Genomic DNA, 23188 nt, shown 5'->3' with positions numbered 1-23188 from the left:
GAGAGGCCCGCGTACTGCAAAAAAAAAGAAAAAAAAAAAAAGATTACTTCCTTTTTGAGGTTGAGATCTCATTTAGGGGCTACATGTGATACTGAGGTGTGGTTGCCAAGCCATCTCTATGCTAAAGGCATGAACACATCTAGCGAGTAATAGGTACTATGTCTCTGTCCTCATGAGGAAGACTTCTCCCCCAAGTGGGCTGCAGCACCAGCTGGTGTAGTTCTGATGAAACCTTGAATTCCTCTCCTCAACAGTGACCTAAGTGCTCTGCTAGATGATTTCTTGATGGACAGAACCCATAAATGTGGTTGTCATTGCAAAGAGAGAGACATGCTGTCCTGAATATTTGCAAAATGGTCTTGTAAAAATGTTTTGTGAGTGGTAGTTTTATATTATGTTTTCCTTTAGAGATTTAAAGAAATCATTCATTTTGTGCCTGACAGAGACATTTGCACATAATCCACTGTGGGCATTTGGGTTACCTTAATATCAATCACTTTGACTCTTCTAAAAGAATTTTGAAGAGGTTCATACTTAAAGTACTTTTATCCTAACAACATCTCTCCTTCTATGACATTGCTTTGCTTCTGAAGGTCAGCCTTCTTTCCTTTTATTTTTTAAAAATGATATCTTTTGTCATAAGTACATTTTTTCTTTCTAAAACTAATTTTTAAAAAATAGGTCTTAGATATGCATTCACATACTCCATTTCTAATTCATTGTTTTAAACTTTCAGGCTCAACGTTAAAGAAGCTTCTACACACTGGAAATTCTATTAAGGTATTTATTTTAGAGGAAAGTATAATGGCTTTTTTCATTACTCTTAAACTTATTCATGCCATAAAGTGACAAAATTAGGCCATTTTGAAAAACAAAATCTTTAAAAGCCATTTAACTTAATTTTTAATTGAGAAATGATATGACAAATATTGTTAGAGTTTTATACTTACATCATAATTTATTGTGCTAGACATTTTAAACATTAGTAGGAGAAAGTGGCCTGGCATTCGGAGTTTGGAATCCTGCGTTCTAATTTCTATTCTGCCGTGTGCAGCCAGGGGACCACCGGCGAGGTGCTGACTGCTTCAGCTGTATCATCAGAAAAGAGAAGTAGAACCAGATCCTCCCTAAGCTTCAGAGCTAATGTGCCTGATTCTGTTCACCCCAGTAATCTTGTTGTTAAAAATTATAGTTGTCTCTCAATTATTTTTTGCTTTTTTTTTTTTTTTTTTGCGGTACGCGGACCTCTCACTGTTGTGGCCTCTCCCGTTGCGGAGCACAGGCTCCGGACGCGCAGGCTCAGCGGCCATGGCTCACGGGCCCAGCCGCTCCGCGGCATGTGGGATCTTCCCAGACCGGGGCACGAACCCATGTCCCCTGCATCGGCAGGCGGACTCTCAACCACTGCGCCACCAGGGAAGCCCTATTTTTTGCTCTTTTTGAGAACACTTGTGGGGAAAAAGAGCAGCAGAGGCTGACTCTTGAATGTTTATTTGCAGCGGGTTGATCTTGTAATTTAAGTTAAAATTGGCTTATTTATAATGAATGTGCCTTTTATAAAAGTATACCATTTGATGCTGGAATAAGATAACCCTAAAACGTAAGTGGCAAAAGAAGCCAGCCTGGGATGTATGTTTTATGGAAGATAATTCACTTCATAGCTATTTAATTTATGTGCGTGCCTTTAATAAGCTAATACATTTTTGGTTTTATATCAGTTTAAACAATCCTAGCCACTCAAACTGGATAGGTTCACTCTCTCTTACCTGTTGGAAAAAAGAGATGAGCTGTCCCTAGTTTCGTGACTGTTCCATATTTTGTCCCTCCTATTTTAATTAATGGTCTTATAGCTAAAACTTACCAGCTTATCTTCTGTTTATTATTGGACTTATTTATATTTAATTATCTTAATGTAGTTAACATAAAAAATTGGCGATTTGTTATCGGAGTATGTAGAAAATTTTCTCTTGTTAAATTTGATATAATTTGGTTAGATATACATAGAGCCCTGTCATTTTTTGTCGGGTGCTGAATAGCATTATGTATTCAGCATCGTCACCGCTCATCTTACCTGCTGGGCAGGTGTGAGCGGCTGAGCAGAGCAGAGCTGAGTCCAGGGCATGTCTGGAAGGGTGTCATGGGATCAGTGTTGATGGGGTATCTGTCTTGGTGTATTTGACTTCTCTGGGGGGTCAGCCAAGCTTTTCTCTCTCCCTCTCTCCCTCTCTCCCTCTCTCCCTCTCTCCCTCTCTCCCTCTCTCCCTCTCTCCCTCTCTCCCGCTCTCCCGCTCTCCCTCTCTCCCTCTCTCCCTCTCTCCCTCTCTCCCTCTCTCCCTCTCTCCCTCTCTCCCTCCCTCCTTCCCACCCTCCCTCCCTCTCTTCCTTCCTGTCTCTCCTCCTCCTCTTACCTTTCCTGCAGAGCCTGGGGCTTGGCTTGAACACTTGCTGTGGAGGAATCAGCACCACTTTGGTGTCACTGAAAGGAGATCAGGCAGCCCCTCAGTTACCTGTATTTGGAGCTCACTACGTCTTTCAGCTGCGTCTGACATTTTTTTCATCTCCTTTGCTTATTTAACCTCTTTTATTGACATCATCTTCCCAGCCATTTAGGAATATAAAAATGGAGTTACCTGTGTCTATGAATTCTTGGAATGGGAAGTTGAAAGTAAGTGCAGAGGAGGAAAAAGGGCACATCTGCCTATATTGATATTTTGTACCGATGATGCCAACGATTTGGCGCATGGCAAAGTGTAGGAGAGAATAGAGTAGGGACACAGACAGGGGAGCCAGGTCTTCAGGGTCCTATTCAGCTCTAAGTGTTCTGATTTTCAAGAATATCATACATGTGCATAATGTAGTGACATGACAAAAATTCTACCCAAAGCACAGTGTAAGTTTGGAGGACGATTCTCTTTGCATTGTTTTCATGAGTATTCAAGCGTTGATGGTATGGGTGCTGTTGTCATGAAGAATGAAATACTGCTTATAGGAAATGCTTAGGTAGCACTTATGTGAGCTGGGCAGTTCTAACTCACTTCACCCCATACCGGCACTTTGTGGTAAACCCTGTTATCATCCCTGTTTTACAGATGGGGGCGCCGAGGCACAGAGGAGTTAAGTGGTCCTCCACAGCTCACAGCTAAAGCTAGAAAGTGGCTGAGGCTGCACTGGAGCTCAGGCACTCTGGCCCTCGTGCTGGGTTGCAGTGCCCTTGCTTCCTGGGCACTCAGGGAAGGACTTGGTGCAGGACTTCAGTAATGCTTTTAGCTTCTAGTTTATTTTCCCCCAGAACCAATGCTACATTGCAATGCATTCCTACAAATACATGTACGTATTTACTTTTGTTGCCTTTGATATTGTTTTTAGATAAGATGTGAAGGAATCAGGCTGTATCTCCTGTGGCTTCAAGCACTTCAGACGAACTGTGCAGAAGAGCAGGTGCTGATCTTTGCTTGCCTGGTGCCCGGTTTCCCAGCCATCATGTCGTCCAGGGGGCCCTGTACACTGGAGACACTCATCAATCCTGGCCCCAGCGCAGCTGACGGTGAGTGATGGTGGCACATCTTACAGGTGGAAACAACCCTCCAAGTTGCGTTGAGGAATTCCTTGGTCTGTCCTTTTCCTGAATAGAAACCTTGGTTTCATAGATGGGTAGTCATGTTTTGTACTCACAGTAGATTCTTACAAACATTAGAACTGACAGAGTTGGAGCCTGTTTTATATGAAATGATGACAGGAGAAATTTACTGGAGTGGTGGAAACAGGAACGGAAGGGAGGGGACGGCTGTTGGCAGGAGCAGAGACTCATGGTACGTCCGGAGTGAGTGCTTTTGTTGCTGCTAATGAGATTTAAATCCGCCTCCCAAACTGCTGCCTGTTGCCCTCATCGCGATTGTTCTATAAGTGGGCGTTCATCTGCTCCCCCAGGCTCTTTGTTGCCAGCTGTGTATTTTCATGCAGCATTCATGGAAGGACAGTGGTGGCCTCACCGGACTATTAATGCCAGCCGTTTGTGCCCAGTGAGTTTTCAAGGAACTTGCTCATTAGGGCCACTGATTTATTACTGCTTATCACTTTATTGCCCAGTGACAGGTATTTGATCTTGGGCTGGCCAGAGCAAAATGTGAAAGGGAAAAGAATGGTCCAGTGTGGGAGGAGGCTTCATGGGCCTCTGTCCCCTGTGTCAGATGGGCCTGGCCTGAAGTGTGAGCAGTTCCAGTGGTTGGTACATATATTTTATTTTATTTTTTTGAAATTTTTATTGGAGTGTAGTTGATTTACAATGTTGTGTTAGTTTCTGCAAAGTGAGGTACATGTATTTTAATAGACGCCATTTTTCAAAGCCCTGTTTGAAATTTAACTTTGGTGAAAGAGGTTTCGTTATTTTCCACTCTGCAGCAAAGATATATCCAGAAGAAATCACACCACTCCTGCCAGCCATATCAGGGGAAAAGATCACTGAGGACCAAACATGCTTTTTTCTTCAAATACTGTTGAAATATATGGTTACTCAGGTATGAGCAAAATCGTGGATAATTCAGTGATGGTCGTATTCTCAGTAGGAAGGAGAAAACGTTGCCTCTTTTCTTCCTCTTTGTTCATATTTTATATTTTTGCTTTTTCTTTGAGGTGATTTTATTTGGTATTTCACTAAACATAGAATGTGTGCCAGGACACTTCAGCAGAGACCAGGCCTACATACTAGTATGTGTGTGTATGTGTGCGTAAAGGACGCAATTCCATCCTCCATCTGTCTCCTTTACTTTCGTATGGTTTCATATTATTCACACAGAACACTTCACTTATGACACTTCTGCTCACCAAACGTGTGGAATTTGAATCACCTAGTAATTCTCTGCGACACTAGCCGGGTATCTTAACAATTTAACTCACTTCCGACACTCTCTATCTGGAGGTGGCCTCAGGTCTCACAGGAAAGGACTCAGTCCTCTAATGTGCCCCCACCCCCTCAGATGCCAGTCGCAGGGACTCGGTCCCCAGGTTGCCCACGACTTCTGTCCAATCTGCCTACAAATCAGAGGTTCACATGACTCACTCCTCAGGTTCAATTCATTTTCTGAGTGGCTCACAGAACTCCGGGAAACATTGATTTACATTTCCTAGTTTATGAAAGGATATGATAGAGGACACGGGTGAACAACCGGATGAAGACACACACAGGGTGAGGTCTGGGGGCATCTGGGGCGCAGGGGCTTCTGTCCCTGTGGATGGGGGTGCGTTCCCCTCCTGGAGTGTCCGTGTGTTCAGCCTGGACACTCCCTGAAACCCAGGCTGTTGGGATTTTTCTGGCAGCTTCTTCACGGGGACATGATCAATTATTAACTCCATTTCCAGCCCCCCTCCCGCCTCTGGAACAATGGGGCAGGGGGCGGGGAGAGGTTGAAAATTCCAAGCTTCAGACCGAGGCTTGTCCTCCTGGTGACCAGCCCCGTCCAGGAGCCCCTTCAGAGTTGCCTAGAGCTCTTGTCACTTAGAAGTGACCAGGGTGTTAGGGCCTCTGTGCCAGGAGCCAGGGACAGAGACCAGTATAGGTATTTCTGTTATCTCAGAGTATCTGACGATTTTTGTCTGTTTGCTCCTTTCCTGACCCTGTTGGTGGGAGGATGGGGGAGGAGCAAGGTCAGCAAGGCTGACAGGGTGGGTCCGGAATGATTGGGCAGAGCGGGCAGGGGTCCTGGAAGGAAACCCGTGGAATGATCTCATCCTGCCGTCAGCACGGCCTGCTTTATGGCGCGTGGTCCTTTCTCTGAAATTTACCAGCTGAATACAGAACTAAACTAGAGGATTTATGTCTCTTGGTCTGTATTTCTGAACAGTGATGAGGTATGGAAAAAGCTACTGCTCCTTTTCTCTCAGCGAACACGTCCCTGGTCCCTGAGCTCCTCCAGGGTGTCATCCAGGCTCTGTCCTTCCCGTCCCAACCTGGTTTGTTGACGTGTAATCTCTGCCATGTCCGCTTCCTCACCCAATGGCCCTTTGACACCCGCTGTCACCTGCCTCTGTCCCGTCACCGTGAAATCAGGGACCCGGGATGTACAGGGTTCTAGTGTCAGGTCCAGAGAAGGACACTTGAGTGTTTGTCGTCCTTGACCTTCCGGGTGATTCCAGGGGACCCCCTTCTTTGTCAGGGGCTCTCCTCCTGTGATGCTTCCCCTCCCATCCTTTCCTCCTTTCCACCTTTCTCCAGGAGACTGTGTTTCTCACTGCCCTTTCTGCCCACCATGTCCCCCGGGGCGACCTTGTGTGCTCTCCTCTCCCCGATTCCTTTAGCAGCACCGCAGGCACAGGACTCCCACATCCTGAGCGCCTGGCCTGGGTTCTGTCACCATCGGGGAGTCCCACATCCTAGCTGTGCGGCCCCTCCTGCACGCCTCTCAGCCCCATATGTCAGGAGTGGTTGGGTCGGGCTTTCCATCCATCCCAGGAGAGCAGCAGAGTAGCCAGAACCCGGATGTGCTGGGAGACTTGGGTTTCATTCTAGATGTGTGACCTCAGATGAGTCCTGTAGCCCCTGGGACCCCATCAGAGGAAGGATTGGTAGAGGGTGGAGGTGACCCCCCTCCACTGTGTGCAGGATTGTGTGTGCGTGTCCGCCCACCCCCTCCCTCCCTCGGCCTGTTGGGTGGGTGGGTCCTCGGAGCAGAGCTTCGCCCTTGCCTCACCCCGGGGGGCTTCTGACAGGTGGGAGACATGGGCCCCTCTGCCCCAGGTCGGCCACGGCCCCTCCTCCCTGGGCCGCAGGTGCCCCGGGGGGGCCGAGTCAGGAAGGTGTCAGGAAGCTCTGCTCTAGAGCGCACTGTGGTCTCACAAGCGTGACGGCCAGTGGCAAGCATTCTCTAAGGGCCTGTTCACGCCACGTTTCCCTCAGTCGTGGGAGGACCCCCCCACCCCCACCCCGTCACCATCTGGGCTCCTGGCCTGTGTGGGCCTCTCCCTGCGGGGGAGCTGTTTGCAGTGCTCCCACTGGGGGATGCGGCACTGGTTATTTGAGGGGGAAACAGTGTCTTGACACTGTGAAAGGGTTAAACTTAATCTGTAGCTGGGCTGGCAGGCCAGGTTTATCCCAGCCTGTGGATTGCTCTATTTTTTAAATTGAAACACAGTTGCTTTACAATACTGTGTTAGTTTCAGGTGTACAGTGAAGTGATTCAGTTACACATGTAGCCTATGGATTGCTTTTCATGCCCTTTCCAAGATTCCATAGCTTTGTGTTTTGATAATGATTTTGCATGTAGGTAACATTGGATAAAATTCTTGCAAGGGATTGTTTCCTTAATTCTTGTTTACTGTAAATGGCCTTTTTTGAATTAAAAAAAACCACCCAATTACTTCTGACAGAACATTTTAAGGGCAGAAAGAACATTAAATCATTACAGACAACATGTAGAAAAAAATATGGGCATGATGTAGTAGGACAAGTTTAAAAAGATACGGTATCATTGTTTTTTTTTTTTGAATATCCGGTAAAAATTCTGTTTTTAACCTAGTTACTGTTTTGTTTTGAAGTATTCCTTCTTGTCATCTTTTGAGTTTTAAGATGTTATTACATAATTGTCACTGCTATTTCTCACGTTTTTTATTTAGGATAGGAATTTTAATAACATAGCAGCATTTCAGTTGAGTGTTCATTAACCTGAAATGTAACTATATATATGTTTTTCCCATGTGTTATCTGAAGGCCGCAAGCTTGGAGTGGAAGCACAAGGAAAATCAAGAGACTGGTTTTAAATTTCTTTTTACATTGTTTAGAAAGTATTACCTTCCTCATTTGTTTCCATCATTTACCAAGTTAACGAACATCTACAAGCCTGTGCTTGGTAAGTACTGAGTGGGCTGTGTGTCCCGCCTCTTCCAAAGTGGACTTTGATTATTTTTAAATAAAATAATCATTCTTTCTCATGTTTAATGGTAACTTTGTTGTAAGAAGTTTACGGTTTCCTAATGAATGATTTTAACTATTTGTACAAACTAAGATTTACCTCAGTTCACAGCAATAAAGGGAATCTGTGGCTCCTGTACTTAGAAGTAATTTGATATATATCATGGTATTTTTGGTGTAATTACATTTAATAAAATTTTTAATGTAAAAAAACCCTGAATTTCCTGAAGTATACTCTTACGGGTGGTGGGGTGTGGAGACCCCAGACCTTGCCCAGGGATGAGGCCAGTACAGGCCACAGAGCTGCCCTCAGTATGGCTTTTTCAGCACTGGATCCTTCATCCAGCAGGTGCTACTCACAGCTTCTAACGGAGGGACAGATGTTTGGGTGACTGGGGAACCGAGGGACGGTGAGCCCCCGAGAGATACGAAACGTAAAGGGATTTCTAATTTAGCTTCCAGGGTTTTCCTTCTATAAGAGGTGAGGACGCATAGGACAGAAGCATCCCTTGCAGTGGTGGCGGAGGGAGTGGGGTGGTAGACAAATCTTTCTCTCCCTATTATTTTAAAATGAGTGAAAATAGTTCAAATAAATGATCAAGAACAGTTTTGGAAGAGAAAAGGTCACAACAGCCGTTAACACATCTGGGGAGTATGGACAGCTAATTCAGTTATCTTTGGGTGTCTGTGTGTTCACCCACACACCTGGGCAAGGAGAAGCAGCTGAAGCTCGGCTCACTTGAAAAGTGGTAGAAGTGCTGACTTTTAGTGGTACCAGGGTATGTATTTTGTTAGCTGTATATTTGTGGGTAATTTTTTCAAAAATTGTTTCTGATTTTATAAGTCCTCCATTTCATTGTAGAAAACATAGTATATTGTTACTATCCTTAGATTAAAAGGGATTTGTTGAGAACTTTTCTGCCGCAGGTATTTCCATAAGAGAGTTGAACTTAGAGCAAATGGTATCTCAGATTCAATACCATATCATTTTCATATTAATTATGGTATTTAAAGAATGAGAAGTGGACTTCTTATTAATTCTTTGGAAATGGTGGTGTCTGATATCTCCAAGATGAAACATGACTGTCTGAATTCTTTTAGACATAAAGTAGATTATACTAATTCTATGTCTTTGGATGCATCTAAAGGGAGAAGGATATAAAACTAAAGACTGATAGATTTGATCAGTGTAATGTTAGGTGATAAAATACCTAATGCAATAAAAAATGTCTATATTTGCTTTTACATCTATTCTAGTCATAAAATAAGATTAAATTAGTTATATGTGAAAAGATTTTCACTATTGTAATCTCACGTAATTTCTCAAATTCGTTAAAAAGAGTTATGACCTTTGTTTTTCCACAGCTGTATACATAGTTGTATGTAGATAATAGCAACCACCACCCCACGTTGGTCAGACTGCAAGGCAGACCCAGAGACGAGCCTGCCAGAAGATGCCATTTTTAATCACTTGGGTTTTTAAATCTCAGCTGCTGTTAAACAACCAGATATATGTCTATTTAATTAGAAACTGAAACATTTGTAGGGGTTACATGATGTTAAGACTCACTAACCTGACCGTGTGTTCTTTTGTCTTGCAGACATCCCCCACTTGAGACCAAAGCCCGTGTATGTTGCTACAACTCGAGACAGTGAGAACACTTACAGCACAAAAACCCCATACATGGCAGCTCGTGTTGTTTTTATTAAGTGGATCGTGACTTTCTTTTTGGAAAAAAAGTATCTAACTGCAACACAAAACGCTAAGAATGGAGTTGATGTATTGCCCAAAATCATTCAGGTATATCATTCATCACTTTTTTATCTTTCAATTCTGGTGTCATAACCTATACTAACACAAAAGTAATTGACTATCAGGGTTATTGGCTCTCACAGGTTGTTGGTCATAGGGACTCAATTTACTGGTTCCTCTGTCTGTACTGCTGAAGTCTCAGAGGAAGCCGTGAGTTGGAAGCACTTGCCGTGCTCTGTTGGTGTTGCCATGACAAGGCGACCCTGGGGCCGAGGGAGGCCTTCTGAGTAGGTGGCTGACCTGTGCGCTCCTGGCTCCCTCTCACCTCCCGTGCTTCACTCGGGCCCCAGTGACCTTGAGCATGATGCCGAAGGCCTCTCTTGCCTTGTTCCTCCCAGCCCCAGCAGGGTCCTCAGGAATTGTGAGGTGGTCCGTGGAGAGGACCCCTGAGACTGCCAGGTGCCCTCTGGGATCTCAGGGAGGGAAGGGTGGGTCAGCAGCTCAGGATTTCGGGTGGTTGTTGAGCCACTATGGGGTCCCCAGAAGAGATGGCTGTGTCTCCCTGAGGCCTGGGTGAAGCCCTCTTCTCACCTTGGGGGCTGCGGGGCTTCCCTCTCTCAGTAGCATTGGTCAGACATGTGGGGCTTTCCCGGCAGGCTATGTGGCTTCAGACCTTTGTGCAGGCAGAGCAGGACCACTTGTGGAAGTCAGAGAGGCCGCTGTGTGGAGGAGTCATCGTTTCGTGTGCTTTGTTTCACTGGCGCCAAGAGCAGGGGCAGGAAGTGTGGTCCACTTAGTGCCGGTTGGCTGATGCTCTACAGTTCCCAGATGTGTGATGTCAGCCTGGGCTGGAGGGTGCACTCCCTGAGGGGCACTCAGTACCCTGATGGCAGAGCACCGAGCCGGTCCAGAGCACAGGCTCCGTAATGAGAACAACAAAAGACTCGCTAAAAGAAAGTTTTAAAAACTCTTCAATTTCTGAATTTAAAAATTTAGTAGGTAAACTCTAAATGGTAATGATCACTGCTGAGAACAAAATTGGTTTTCTGACGAAATATCCCACAACACTGATAAAAAAAATCAGAGATGGAAATAGAAACTAATAGATAAAACCTTAAGTGCAGACCTACCTTGCAGATATTGTGAGGACAGAAGGAGAAAAGAATGAGAAGTAATAATTGAACAAACAGTAAGAAAAGTTTACCTAAGCTAAAAAAAAAAGTCGTACCTTAAACTGAAAGGGCCTTTGAGTCCCAGGAAGAATTAGCAAAACAGACCTAAACAGACATTTGGCTTTCAGGGATTAAGGAAAAATGCTACAGACTTCCAAACAGGAACTGCAGTTATTTCAAAGGAATGACACTGAGATTAGCACCAAATATCTAATGAAATCTGCAGCGCTGGAAGCCAGAGGAAACTGTCTGTCTGTCCCTCAGTCTGTCCCTTTCTCAGAGTCTCACTTCATATCACGTACATAAGCACTTGGTCACATTGATTTACGGCCTAAGTTGACTTAAGGTCTAAATATAAAAACAAAGTGATAAAGAACTTAGGAAAAAATCTAGGAGAATGTATAAATTTGGGAAGTGGGAGACCACCTTTGGTAGAGATGAAACCCACAAACCAAAGACTAAACGAGGTTTGACTTTATTTTAAAAAATAGAGCTTCCCTGGTGGAGCAGTCTGCCTGCCGATGCACGGGACACAGGTTTGTGCCCCGGTCCGGGAAGATCCCACATGCCGCGGAGCGGCTGGGCCTGTGAGCCATGGCCGCTGAGCCTGCGCGTCTGGAGCCTGTGCTCCACAACGGTAGAGGCCACAACAGTGAGAGGCCCGCGTACCGCAAAAAATAAAATAAAATAAAAAAATAAATAGAAAAAGATTTAGAAATCTTTTTGATTTTGAATTAGAATGTCAAAATATAACATAAAGCCAGGCCCAAGCAATAGACTGTGAAAACATTGGTCACATCATGACTGTTCATAGTCTCTGCTGTATAAAGAGCACCGATGAATAGACATGAAGACAAATAAGTTAACCGAAAATGGACAAAGGAGGTGAAAGGCAATTCACAGAAGAGGAAATAAAAATGGCCGTGGATCTCTCCAGCAGTCAGGAAAACACAGTTCTGAGCCACGATGAGAGGCCTTCATTCACCCATCAGGGAGACAAAAACTAAAAATCCTCAGGTAGACAAAAATCTGTAGGAAATATAAGAAACTCAGTCACACTCTGATAAATTTTTCATGGTGTCTTAATGTGGTTATGCAGGCAATTCAAAACGCTGTTGTAGAAAGGATGTAATTTTTCCTGCCTAGTTTCAAAATTTCAGAAAATCATCACCCGTATTTATAGAAAATAAGTTGCTCATTCTTGAAAAATACATTTGGAGGATGAGAAGTAGCAAGACTAGCAAATTAACCACTGCCTCCAGGTTCTAATTTTTTTCCTGTTGACTCTTCACACTTGTGACTCATTTCCTTTTATTATATAGCTAAAAGTGTCATAAGGTTCTGACGTCCTGAGTCGGTTAGGAGAGTTTTAGCACCCTAACAGGAAAAAGGCACCAGAACTCAAACTGTCATATCCATAAAAGAAATGTTTCAGTCTTCATAAAAGAGCAGCTCGAGGTGAGGCTGGCCGAGGCTGTGGCTGGTGCCTGCCTTCTCCCTTGTTCTCTCCTTCGCCCTTTCCCTCTGCTCCTCCCTGAAGGTTGCAGCAGCAGCTGGGGCCCTATTTCCTAGTTCATGTTTAAAGACAGTCCAGAAGTGCAGAGCCCTTCCCTTTTGTCTTTGGGGAACAATTTAGGTTACCTGTGCGCTCTGAGGACAAAAATAAGTTGCTGACTGGCTCAGATCTGGGGGTGTGAACAGCCCAGGGGGGCGGTGACCAGCTTCCAGGAAGCAGAAGGCTCCCCTGGTGCCAGGGGTCAGCTTCCTGTGAGGCAGGTGCGCTGCATGCGAGGGGTGAGGTGCAGAGCACTGGGGTTCCATGAAGGGGGAAGGGATGCTGGGCAGACACCATCCAGGCCCACGGCTACTGTGCCCTGAAGGTGGCCATGCCCAGACATGGCCACTGCCATGGTCCAGGCTGTTAATACACCTTGCAGTCGGTTGTTATGTTAGTTTCCTGCTGTTACTGCAGCTAATCACCACAAACGTATTACCTTACAGCTCTGGAAGCCAGAAAGCCAAAACCGGTCTTAGTGGGCTAAAATCTAGGTGTGGGCAGCTCTGTGTTCCCTCTGGAGGTTCTGGGGCGGAGAGGGGGGGTCCATGCTCTTGCCTTACCTGGCCTCCAGAGGCTGCTGCATTCCCCACCTCACCGCCCCTCATCACATCATTTCTCCCTCTGTTTCCATCTTCACATCACCTTCTCTGTGTCTGCTCCTCCTGCCTCCTTGTGGATCCTTGTGGTTACACTGGGACCACCCAAGTAATTCAGGGTCCTCTCCCTATCTCAGCATCCTTAGTCACATCTGCTCAGGCCCTTCTGCCACATAAGGCAGCGCAGTCAAAGGTTCCGGGATTCCGGGCGCGTAGACATCTTGGTCATTATTCAGCCAACCTGTCTCCTTGTGTTTCCGTTTCTGCCTTACAATTCTGTTTTCCCTCTCATCTCACGTGTGTCTACCTTATGTTCTGCTCCTCATTTATATCATACAGGAGAAAAAGCAGTTTAAACAACTGAATATTAAATTTTGGAAATGGAGTTGCAGGAATAAAAGCACATGTAATTGTATTTCTCTCCTGAAAGTTTTTGTTTGGAGTTTCAAGTTTAATATAATTTTACCCGTGTAAAGTGAACATCACTGTCTAAGTCAGGTGATCCAGAATCTCTTTTCAAAGAATGTACTGCTCTTATAAAAGCCCTTTAAAACAATATTTTAAATGCTGCTTCCAAATAGAGTTCACACTTTTGCCACTATTACTGTGTTAAAGGTCATGTATGGGGGTTTTGGTGTGTGTGTTTTTCCAAAGTGAATTTACTTCCCTTTGATCTAGAACTAATAACTTTGACAGTATTTTTCACCAGGGAGGAAAGGAATTAGCTCACTTAGCCCTCGGAGAATGTGGTCTGACAGATATTCTTGTTTGGTGGCATCATTCACCACCAGATCTGGTACCAGATTTCTCGCTCTCTTGGGAGAGCGAGAATATGGGTGCCTGGAAATCTGGTACCATGTTGGCAACAATGACCACAAATCCCCCTTTCAAACCTGAACATTCTTGGTGCTTCATCTCAGCCAAAAGTGTTTTTAGTGAACTATTATTTATTCCTTGGTAATTCATTTTTGTATGACATAGAAGTACTCCAGCACGTATTAGAGAAAGCAGAGTAGTGATTTTAAAATTTCAGTAGCACATTAATTAAGCATTAAAACCCAAAGAAGTCCATGAGGGAATGAAAAACAGTGTGCGATACTAAGACAGTTGATCGCGCTTATTTGTATGATAACTCTTTAGTTACAGTGTTAAAGTACCACTTTTACTAATTTTGAGCCAGCCCTTCAATAATGATTCATGGGCTATGGGTTTCCCGAAATTGTTGTATCTTATGGGATGAACAGTTAGAAAAGATGAATCACAAAACTTGACACCCCTGGGGAAGCTTGTGTATCACACAGACCCACCTGTCTGTTGACTGCCACTCTAGTGCTCTGTGTTCTTACTTCTATCAAGGCAAGCGTAGGCTGCCTCCAACCCCATGGGCAAATCATGATGGGGAATTGAGTGGCATCAGGCATCACCAGCAGAATGGCAGCTGCATCCTCGTTTCACACCTGCTTTGTGGGTGTCCTCATCTGGCCTGACCCTGAGGGTGAGCAAGTCTCAGTATGAGCCATGGGTTGAGAGGAAACCAGGGTGGGGAGGGGAGGGATTAAGTGGATCCTGTATCATGCAATTTCCTGAGCCCTAACAGCACAGACCTAGTCCAAGCAGATATGTCTGCTTCACTGGCTAAGCCTTCATCATATGGCAGAGAGGTAAAAAGCATCTTTATATTTACCACCAGAATCAACTAATACTAAATTATAGTTGAGAATTCCAGCTTGATTGTAGTGGGCAGAAAATGGACCTCTTTCTGTAGTTAATTCGTATTCATTCTTTTATTGTTAATCTTCAGAAAAGAGGCAAGAAATGATTAAACTTGAATTACCAGTTTGTTTCCACTCCCATCACTTACTATAATTATAAATGTCTGTTAAATCATACAGATGTTTTTGGAAAGCAGCCTTTTGCTGGTGCAAACTAGCGGAGGCTGAGAAAAGCACTGTTTTATCAAGAGAAGTAGTTTTCAATTTATGGCATGATGGGAAGTTCATCTATGTTATCATTATGTTCTATTTGGATCACAGAGCTCACTTTTTAAAAACAATTTGGTGCCTTTAAACATAATTCATTACGTACATGATTTTAGTTACCTAATTGCTGCGTTATCTAATTCGTTATCTAATGACCTCAAAATGGAGTGGCTTAAAACAACCACCGTTTAATGATATTACTTATTTCCCTTTCTGGGTCAGGAATTTGGGTGGGATTTGGTTGGACAATTTGTGTGCTTCATGTGGCATTAGCTGAGGTCAGTGGGCGGTGGTCAATGGCTGGCTGGTCCGGAGGGTCCAGGATGACTTCATTCCCGTGCCTGTTACTCTGGTGGATGCAGCTGGAAGGCTGGGCTCTACTGGGCCTCCCTTTCCATGCAGCCCCTCTAACGAGGCAGTTGGACTTCTTCCCTGGCCACTTAGGGCTCCGAGAGCAAAAGTTCACAGAGATGCCAAGCGGGAGTGGTCAGCCTCCTGGGCCCGGGGCCCGGGGGCGGAGAAGGCACAGGTCCCCTCCACCCTTCCATTCTGTTGGTTAACTCTGTCTCCCAGCCAGTGGGGATCCAAAGGAGGGGACGCAGATTTCCCCCTTCTGCAGAGGGAGTGCCAAAGAATTTGTGGCCATTTAAATTTTTCTATGTAAGTATGTGTGTCCTTTTGTTTTTTTTTTGGCCTGTTGGGAAAATGAAAGTTATTGATCAAAAAGTCACAGTTTATTAAGCCATAAAGGACATTAGATTTAATCCAACCTCCATGCTTTACAGATTAAAAATGTATGTATATCAGTAAGAATGAGTAAAATTTTATTTTTCTCTGCAAGGTAGTTGACCCATCAAAAAGATGGAATAATTTCTATAGGGTAGCTCACTGCACAGTGTGGCAGTGCCTTTGATAAGCCACACAGGCTTAATATCCCAGGCATGAAGAGAAAAGTTACTATCAATATAATTTTCTATTAATTTTCTCTAGAGATTATTTTTTGGATATCTGCTTTGCTTTCAAACTATCCTTGGTAGTTACTGAAGTTATTTTGTACGACTCATTTCTTGTCACTTCTTGTAAAAAATATTCACAGTAGGTAGAATTTTAGTGGTATGTGGGTTATATATTTTTGACACAAAAGAATAATACTACTGTAATTTACAAAGATTGAAGCAAAATTACATGTATGTTGTGTTTGGAGGAAATCTTTAATTCTGGGGGAAATGAGAGCAAAAAACAAATTAAACTTTGTGAATGCTTACATAGATTATTTTATTTCTTTGTGCTCCTAAAGCCTCTAAATATTTAAAGTTTTATAAATATTTTAGTTAAGTTTGATCCGAGATTCTGAATATAAAACTCAGACCAAGGTCCTTCTCATAAAATACTCTTTAAAGATATTGACACTCCTCCGATCAAGGTGTCACTTACTCACGTGAATCAGGTGAAGCTTCCCAGCACTGTGGCTGCAAAAAATCCACCAAATTTTCAAATCTCTGTGACCGTAGATTAAGTGCTGAAGGTTGGAGACCAGAGGTAAATTCATTTACACATTAATTTATTCTGTGATTTTACAGATATAAACCAAACGTTTTAGGCTGATAACATTTCACAGCCTCCCTCCCTGCAATACTTTTCCCATTAAAATAACTTAGTTGGGGAGGAGGTTAGTTGGTGAATTAGAAAGTGGGTAAGTGAAGGTCCTGGAGTCCCTTGTGCTCCGAGCAGGGCTGCGTTTCAGCTGCTCTTCAACTGCATGGTAACCAGAGTCCCTGAAAACAAGGCAAGCCTTCAGTCTTGCCAGGTGTTCTGGAGTCTGGGAGGATCACTCAGGAGCGGGTGCCTTTCTTGCAGACTGTTGGCGGTGGAGGTGCAGTGCCGGAGGCGCCGGAGCTGGACAACGGCGGGGCGACCGAGCAGGACAGAAGCCACTCGGACAGTGGCACCTTGTCTGAGCGCCGGCTCAGCAGCTGCAGCGTCTGTGGCGTTGAGGAGGAGCACCGCGCCGTGTATGAGATGGTCCAGCGCATCCTCCTGTCCACGCGTGGCTACATCAACTTCGTGAACGAAGTGTTCCGCCAGGTGAGTGTGTGAGTGTGGTCACAAAGCTGAAGAGGTTTTTTTCTTGTTTTTTCACTCACACTACTCCAAGAAATATAATCGACAAGTTGGGCTCCATCACACAACTCCATAATGATTTCTCTAATCCCACATTTAATGTGTCATATGGAGGGGTGTGATTTGGGCTTTTTGGTAATTTTTAATTTTGTTTTTATGACTTTGGTTTTTGTAAAATTCCTACACAGGTGGGAAGATTTTATATTTGAACAAAATCATCCTGCAAATACCTCGTGTTTCCATAACAAACTTTAAACCCAGAGGGAGGCAGGGAGAAAGCCGCTCCTGAACCCCCGCGGCACTGAACCACCGCGACACGTGAGCACAGCCGAGACGGCCCGAGGCTGGATTGTTCCAGGGCTGTAGGAGCTCGCGAGCTGCAGGTTCCTGCACAGTTGGACTTTGCCCACAGAGGCATATATATGGCAGGCACCTCTAGTAGAGGTATTTATGGCCTGAGGGGAAAAAGGAGGCTGGGGAGGGGATTCAGAGGAAGGAAAGGAGCCGAGGCCAAGACGTTGAAATAATTGACCTTTGGTGGAAACTGGCAGGTGAGAAGGTGTCGGTATGAGCAGAAGTGCAGACAAGAAAACAGGTGCAGCAAGGGAGGATGCTGGAGAGGTCAGAGCAGCCTGCCCACCGCTGCAGCTGATTCATTGTCTGGACATGTGTGTGACTGGACACATGTGTGACTGTCACAGTGGGGAGGGAGGTGCTGCTACTGGCATCTAGTGGGAGGGAGCCTGGATGATTTTAAGCATCTGTGGTGCACAGGACAGCATCCCCCCAACCCCCCCGCCCATGACACATGTGCCCACAAGGCAGTAGTGCTGCTGGGCAGAAACCCTCAGCTGCAGCTTCAGACATAGGAAGCCGGGCCTTGATGGGGTGAGACAATGGCCTGGCACATCGGAGCAGCCGTTGGCCACCTGTGTCTTGGAACCGGTGCCCCGGGAAATGGAGAGCTTGTATGTGATGAGCGGATAGTCGTTCAGTCTGTGCCCCGAGCAGAGGGGGAGGCCCTCAGATGGCAGAAACCTGTTGGGGGGAGAAGAGGAGGAGCCTGTTCACACATGAGCGATGCACGTGCACCGCCAAGAGCTTCCCGCGGAGGTGAGACCCGCATGGGGAATGAGGAAACCTTCACCTCTGAGACTTATAGGAAAGAAACATCCACCAAGAGTGACAGTCCCAGCACAATCCACAGCAGTCTAGAGGTTTTACTGTATTTTGTATTTTAATCAATAAAAAATTTCTACTTAAGAAAATGGTGAGAAAGTGGCCATGGACAGCATGGAACAAGCAAGCATGGCTGTTTTCCCGTAAAACCTTACTTACAAAAATTAAGTGGCAGGCTGGATTTGCATTGTGGATCATAGTTTGCTGATCCTGATCTAGAGTAATGTTTTAAACGCTTGGATACAAATACTTAAAATCAGGTATCATTAACAAAGCTTTTAAATTTTGCACGAGAGAAGTGCTAAATTGATGTGGTTCTACCTATATTGCGTATTTATTTATTTATTATACACAAAGTTCCATTTGCATCCATTATTGGAATTCCACCCCTGGCAATAGTGTGTTCTAAGTTCTAGATTCACTCAAAATCCTAACCCCAGTGTAAGTTCAGTTTTGAAGTAGAAACTGCATCATTGAGGTAACTGCAGACTACTTATGCCTGAAGTTATGAGACATCTTTGTATCATGAAATTCAAAAACGTTTACATTTTATAATTATTCTTTTTTTTTTTTTTTTTTTTTTTTGTGCGGTACGCGGGCCTCTCACTGTTGTGGCCTCTCCCGTTGTGGAGCACAGGCTCCAGACGCACAGGCTCAGAGGCCATGGCTCACGGGCCCAGCCGCTCCGCGGCATGTGGGATCCTCCCGGACCGGGGCACGAACCCATGTCCCCTGCATCGGCAGGTGGACTCTCAACTACTGCGCCACCAGGGAAGCCCTATAATTATTCTTAATCAAATATAATTTGAAAGCTTATATGAAATTTTAAATATGATTATTATGCATTGTTAAAATACTGAAATAGAGACATTTGGGAAAAGGGGCATGGGTTTGAACATTGCGTTTTATTGCCCTCTCTTGGTCAATGATGAACTTTTCTTTTATGGAAGACAAAATGTGACTTCTTTTATAATAATTTCTTTTTTAATTTTAAATTCTTCAGAGATTAAGCCTAAAGGCTGTTAAAGTTTAAAAATGTGCATTCATTCAAGAAGTGCACATTTTCAGTGTGGAGTTAAGATGTGTGTGTACGTAACAGAGAACAGCGCAAGAGGCAGGTCAGATGTCCACACGCATGATGTGGGAACAAAGGCCCACGAGGACCACTGGGGGCTGGGCGGCTCAGGGCAGGGCTGACAGAGCAGTCACCTCAGACTGGATGGTTCAATGAGTTGAAGGCGGTGGCCGTAGACGGTTCCTGAGGGAGATGAGGTTTGGCAAGGTTCAAGGCAGTCTCCAGCAGGCAGGCTGGGCGGGTGGAGTGCGTCAGGAGTGCGGTTCTGATCCCTGGGTCACTCCACCAGAAACTTGTCTCCTAACTGCTGTTTTTCAGGCTACCTTATGTGATCATTTGTTGGTCATGAAATCAATGTAGTGGGTCAAGAGCCAGTATTTTTTAAAAAATTAATGAAATAGAGTAAAATAGAACAGACCAAAAAAACTCACAGCACAGTGCATATTGTAAGAATTAGTATTTCTTTGTGAAACTTCTGACTTATTTTTGTGTATACTATATACACAAATGCATATATCCTTATGGAAAATGTCTTACTTAGGTTATCTGAAATGAAAGTACTGCTCTAAAGGATGTTTGTTCACTAGGTTGTTTTGTTGGTGGTTTGGTTTTATTTTAAAGAGCAACTTTATTTTTATTAAAAAAAAGATGAATTCATTAGATAAAGATAGGATCTTTCTATAGATATAAGTATAGTGTAGAAAGCCAAAAACAAATCACTCAAACACTGCCATCCAAGTAACTGTTATCAGTGTTAGAAGAGCATCATTCTAGGTATTTCTCTGTGTGTATAGATGGCTGCTGGCCTGGCAGCATGAGAGACCAGCAGAGAGGACAGGGTGAGACAGGATATGAACAGACAGGAAGCAGCGTGGTGGACGGTTAGACAGGAGGGCTTACAGATGAGCTGATAGACATAAATGAACTGGCAGGCAGGCGTAGAACAGACAGGAAGGTGCAGACTGGCCAGCCAGCAGAGGTGGAGATAAGCAGGAAGGTATAGCCAGACAGGTGGGTGGGTGCAGGTAGACGGGCAGACAGAGGTAGAATTTGGCTGACAGGGATGGGTAGACAGGCAGGCAGGCAGGCGTGGACAGAAACAGGCGAATTAGACAGAGGTTGACCAAGGTGAAGGCAGGGGCCACGACAGGTGTGTGGAAGTGGCAGGGTTGGGGTGGGGGACCTCAGAATAGCTTTATGACAAGGGAACCTTTAATTCTGAATGCATCTTTAATGCAGTTTTAATGAGTAGTTCTGAATTTTATTTTTACCTGAATTTAACAGAAGACAGCAAACCCAAAGGAATTGTTGAAATTCCAGTAAATATTCCTTTACCACAAGAAATATTCATTGCTAGAAGACATATCTATAATAAAAAGATTATAATAGCATTAAAATATTGGAATCACTTTTTACCTGCATGTTTTAATGTTAGGTGGCACTTGATTTCTTGTTATGAAACGTGAAGAGCTTAGCAGCAGTATTTTTTTGAGCCTCCTCTCCCCATCTGCTGATTTCATTATATTATAAATTTATAATATAATGAATATATAAATATGCATTGTATTGTAAATTTACATTTGCAGTTGATTTTGGAATCCTGATGGGCAGAGGCATTTAATCTTGGTTCTGTATTTTGACAGATTCGTTCCTCCTGGTGTCCACAGCCCTAAAATACTTGCTTTGATTGACTTTTTGGTTGGTCTCGTTTTGTCACTGAGTGGTGTTTTCAAGAAGTTGTATTGGCAGCTCTATTCCCTGAGTCCTACTTATTTATTTATTGAACTATAGTTGACTTACAATATTGTGTTAGTTTCAGGTATACAGCAAAGTGACTCAGTTTTATATATATATATATATATATATATATATATATATATATATATATATATAAAACATATATTACATAGAATATAGAATATAACACATAGAATATGGAATATAGAATATATATGACATACAGAATATAGAATACAGAAGATATATATATATTCTTTTTCAGATTCATTTCCATTATAGGTTATTATCAATACAAGATACTGAATGTAGTTCCCTGTGCTATATAGTAAATCCTTGTTGTTTATCTACCTTGAATCCTTTTGTGATGGGTAATGTTTTCTTTTTGCCTTTGCACATGAACAGTAGTTTAGCTGGGTATAATAATTTCAGGTCACTTTCTTCCTCTTAGGAATTTATACATCAAAACTTTTCTAGATAAACAAATCAGAAGAGGCAAGAAAACCTCACAAGGATTTCAGTTATACAGTTGAGACTTTAGAATGAATATGTTTAACACGTTTAAAGAAATAAAAGACAAGCTTGAAAATGTTTGCAGAAAACAAGAAACTGTAGCAGATGACTAAGCAGATATGAATAGGAAGAAAATAGAACTTCTAATGATGAAAAAAATGTAATAATTGAAATATTAAAGGAAAACTTCAATGGGTAGGTTTAATAGCAGATTAGATACAGCTGAAGAGGGAATGCATTTGATGACAGGTCTGAAGAAATTATCCTGAATGCACCTTGGAGAGGCAAAGAGAGGAAGATTATGAGAGATTGAGACGTGGAGGAGAGTGAGACGGTCTGATGTACGTGTTCAGCTCTCTTGTATCCTTGTTATTTTTATTTTTTTGCGGTACGCGGGCCTCTCACTGTCGTGGCCTCTCCCGTTGCGGAGCACAGGCTCTGGACGCGCAGGCTCAGCGGCCATGGCTCACGGCCCCAGCCGCTCCGTGGCATGTGGGATCTTCCCGGACTGGGGCACGAACCCGTGTCCCCTGCATTGGCAGGCGGACTCTCAACCACTGCACCACCAGGGAAGCCCTATCCTTGTTATTTTTGTCTGCTCTTTTCTCAGCTGAGAAATATCCTACTCTGACTGTGGGTTTGTCTATGTTCACAGTTTATCAGTATTTGATATATATGAATATGAATTTTACTAAGTAAAATTCTTAGTTGCAATACAGATTTAGAATTATTATATGTTCCTTTGAATTGAATCTTTTATCATTAAGAACTTTCTTTTTCTCTAGTAATGCCTTTTTTTTTTGCCTCAAAATTGTTCTTGCCTGTTCTGAATATAGCTCTCCAGTTTTCTTTTGGTTAGAATTTTCATGGTGATCTTTTTCTAACTTTTTGCTTTCAACATCCCCTTTTCATATGTTTTGGATGTCCTCTTATAAATGGCATGTGGTCTTTTTAATAGTTTTTAAAATCCAACCTTATAATCTCCATCTTTTGATTGGAGCATTGTTGCATTTACATTTAATGTAACAACTGCTATAATTGTGTTTACATCTACTATCTTACTTTCTGTCTTAATTTTTTCAGACTGATTACATTTAGCATCCTATTTTTCTCCTCTAGATAAGTATTTTTACACTCATTTGTAATACTTTAAGCATTAACAGTATGCATCCCTAACTTAAAATCTAGCTAACTTCAACTTTTACCTCTCGGTATGCATTTTAGTTCCATTTACTCCTTCTCAGTTTATATACCACTGTTATGTATGTGTATGCCATTTAGTGCCATATTATGAATATATAATATGTATTGTATATACACAAATATATATATACATATACATATATATCCTCTCTTTCAGAACTACTATAATTATTTTATCCAGTTTTATTCATATATATTCATATATATATTATTCATTCAGATTTATCCAAATAATTACCATTTTTATTGCGCTTTATTTCTTCCCAAATCTCTGACCTGGAATTATTTTCCTTCTGCTTAAAGAATAACTTTTAGTATTTCCCTTAGATTAGGTCTCTTGGTAAAAATTTTCTCATTTTCTTATCTGAAAATGTCTTTGTTTTGCTTTTATTTTTGAAATAT

At 43.2% G+C, this 23188-nt stretch overlaps 1 protein-coding gene across 1 annotated transcript in view; it reads left to right on the top strand.

Annotated features, from left to right (window-relative positions):
* The window catches only part of RALGAPA2 (Ral GTPase activating protein catalytic subunit alpha 2), a 207574-nt gene that overhangs the window by 56618 nt on the left and 127768 nt on the right, over positions 1–23188 (top strand). The window contains exons 5-10 of the mRNA XM_065893630.1: positions 737–780; positions 3367–3544; positions 4399–4514; positions 7700–7838; positions 9502–9701; positions 16816–17043. Of these exons, the coding sequence (XP_065749702.1) occupies positions 737–780; positions 3367–3544; positions 4399–4514; positions 7700–7838; positions 9502–9701; positions 16816–17043 (905 nt within the window). The remainder of the gene's footprint in view (positions 1–736; positions 781–3366; positions 3545–4398; positions 4515–7699; positions 7839–9501; positions 9702–16815; positions 17044–23188) is intronic.

The sequence above is a fragment of the Phocoena phocoena genome, chromosome 15 (genome assembly GCF_963924675.1).
Source record: "Phocoena phocoena chromosome 15, mPhoPho1.1, whole genome shotgun sequence".
In the NCBI taxonomy this organism is placed as follows: Eukaryota; Metazoa; Chordata; class Mammalia; order Artiodactyla; family Phocoenidae; genus Phocoena; species Phocoena phocoena.
This window is presented reverse-complemented; position numbering and strand designations above follow the sequence as displayed.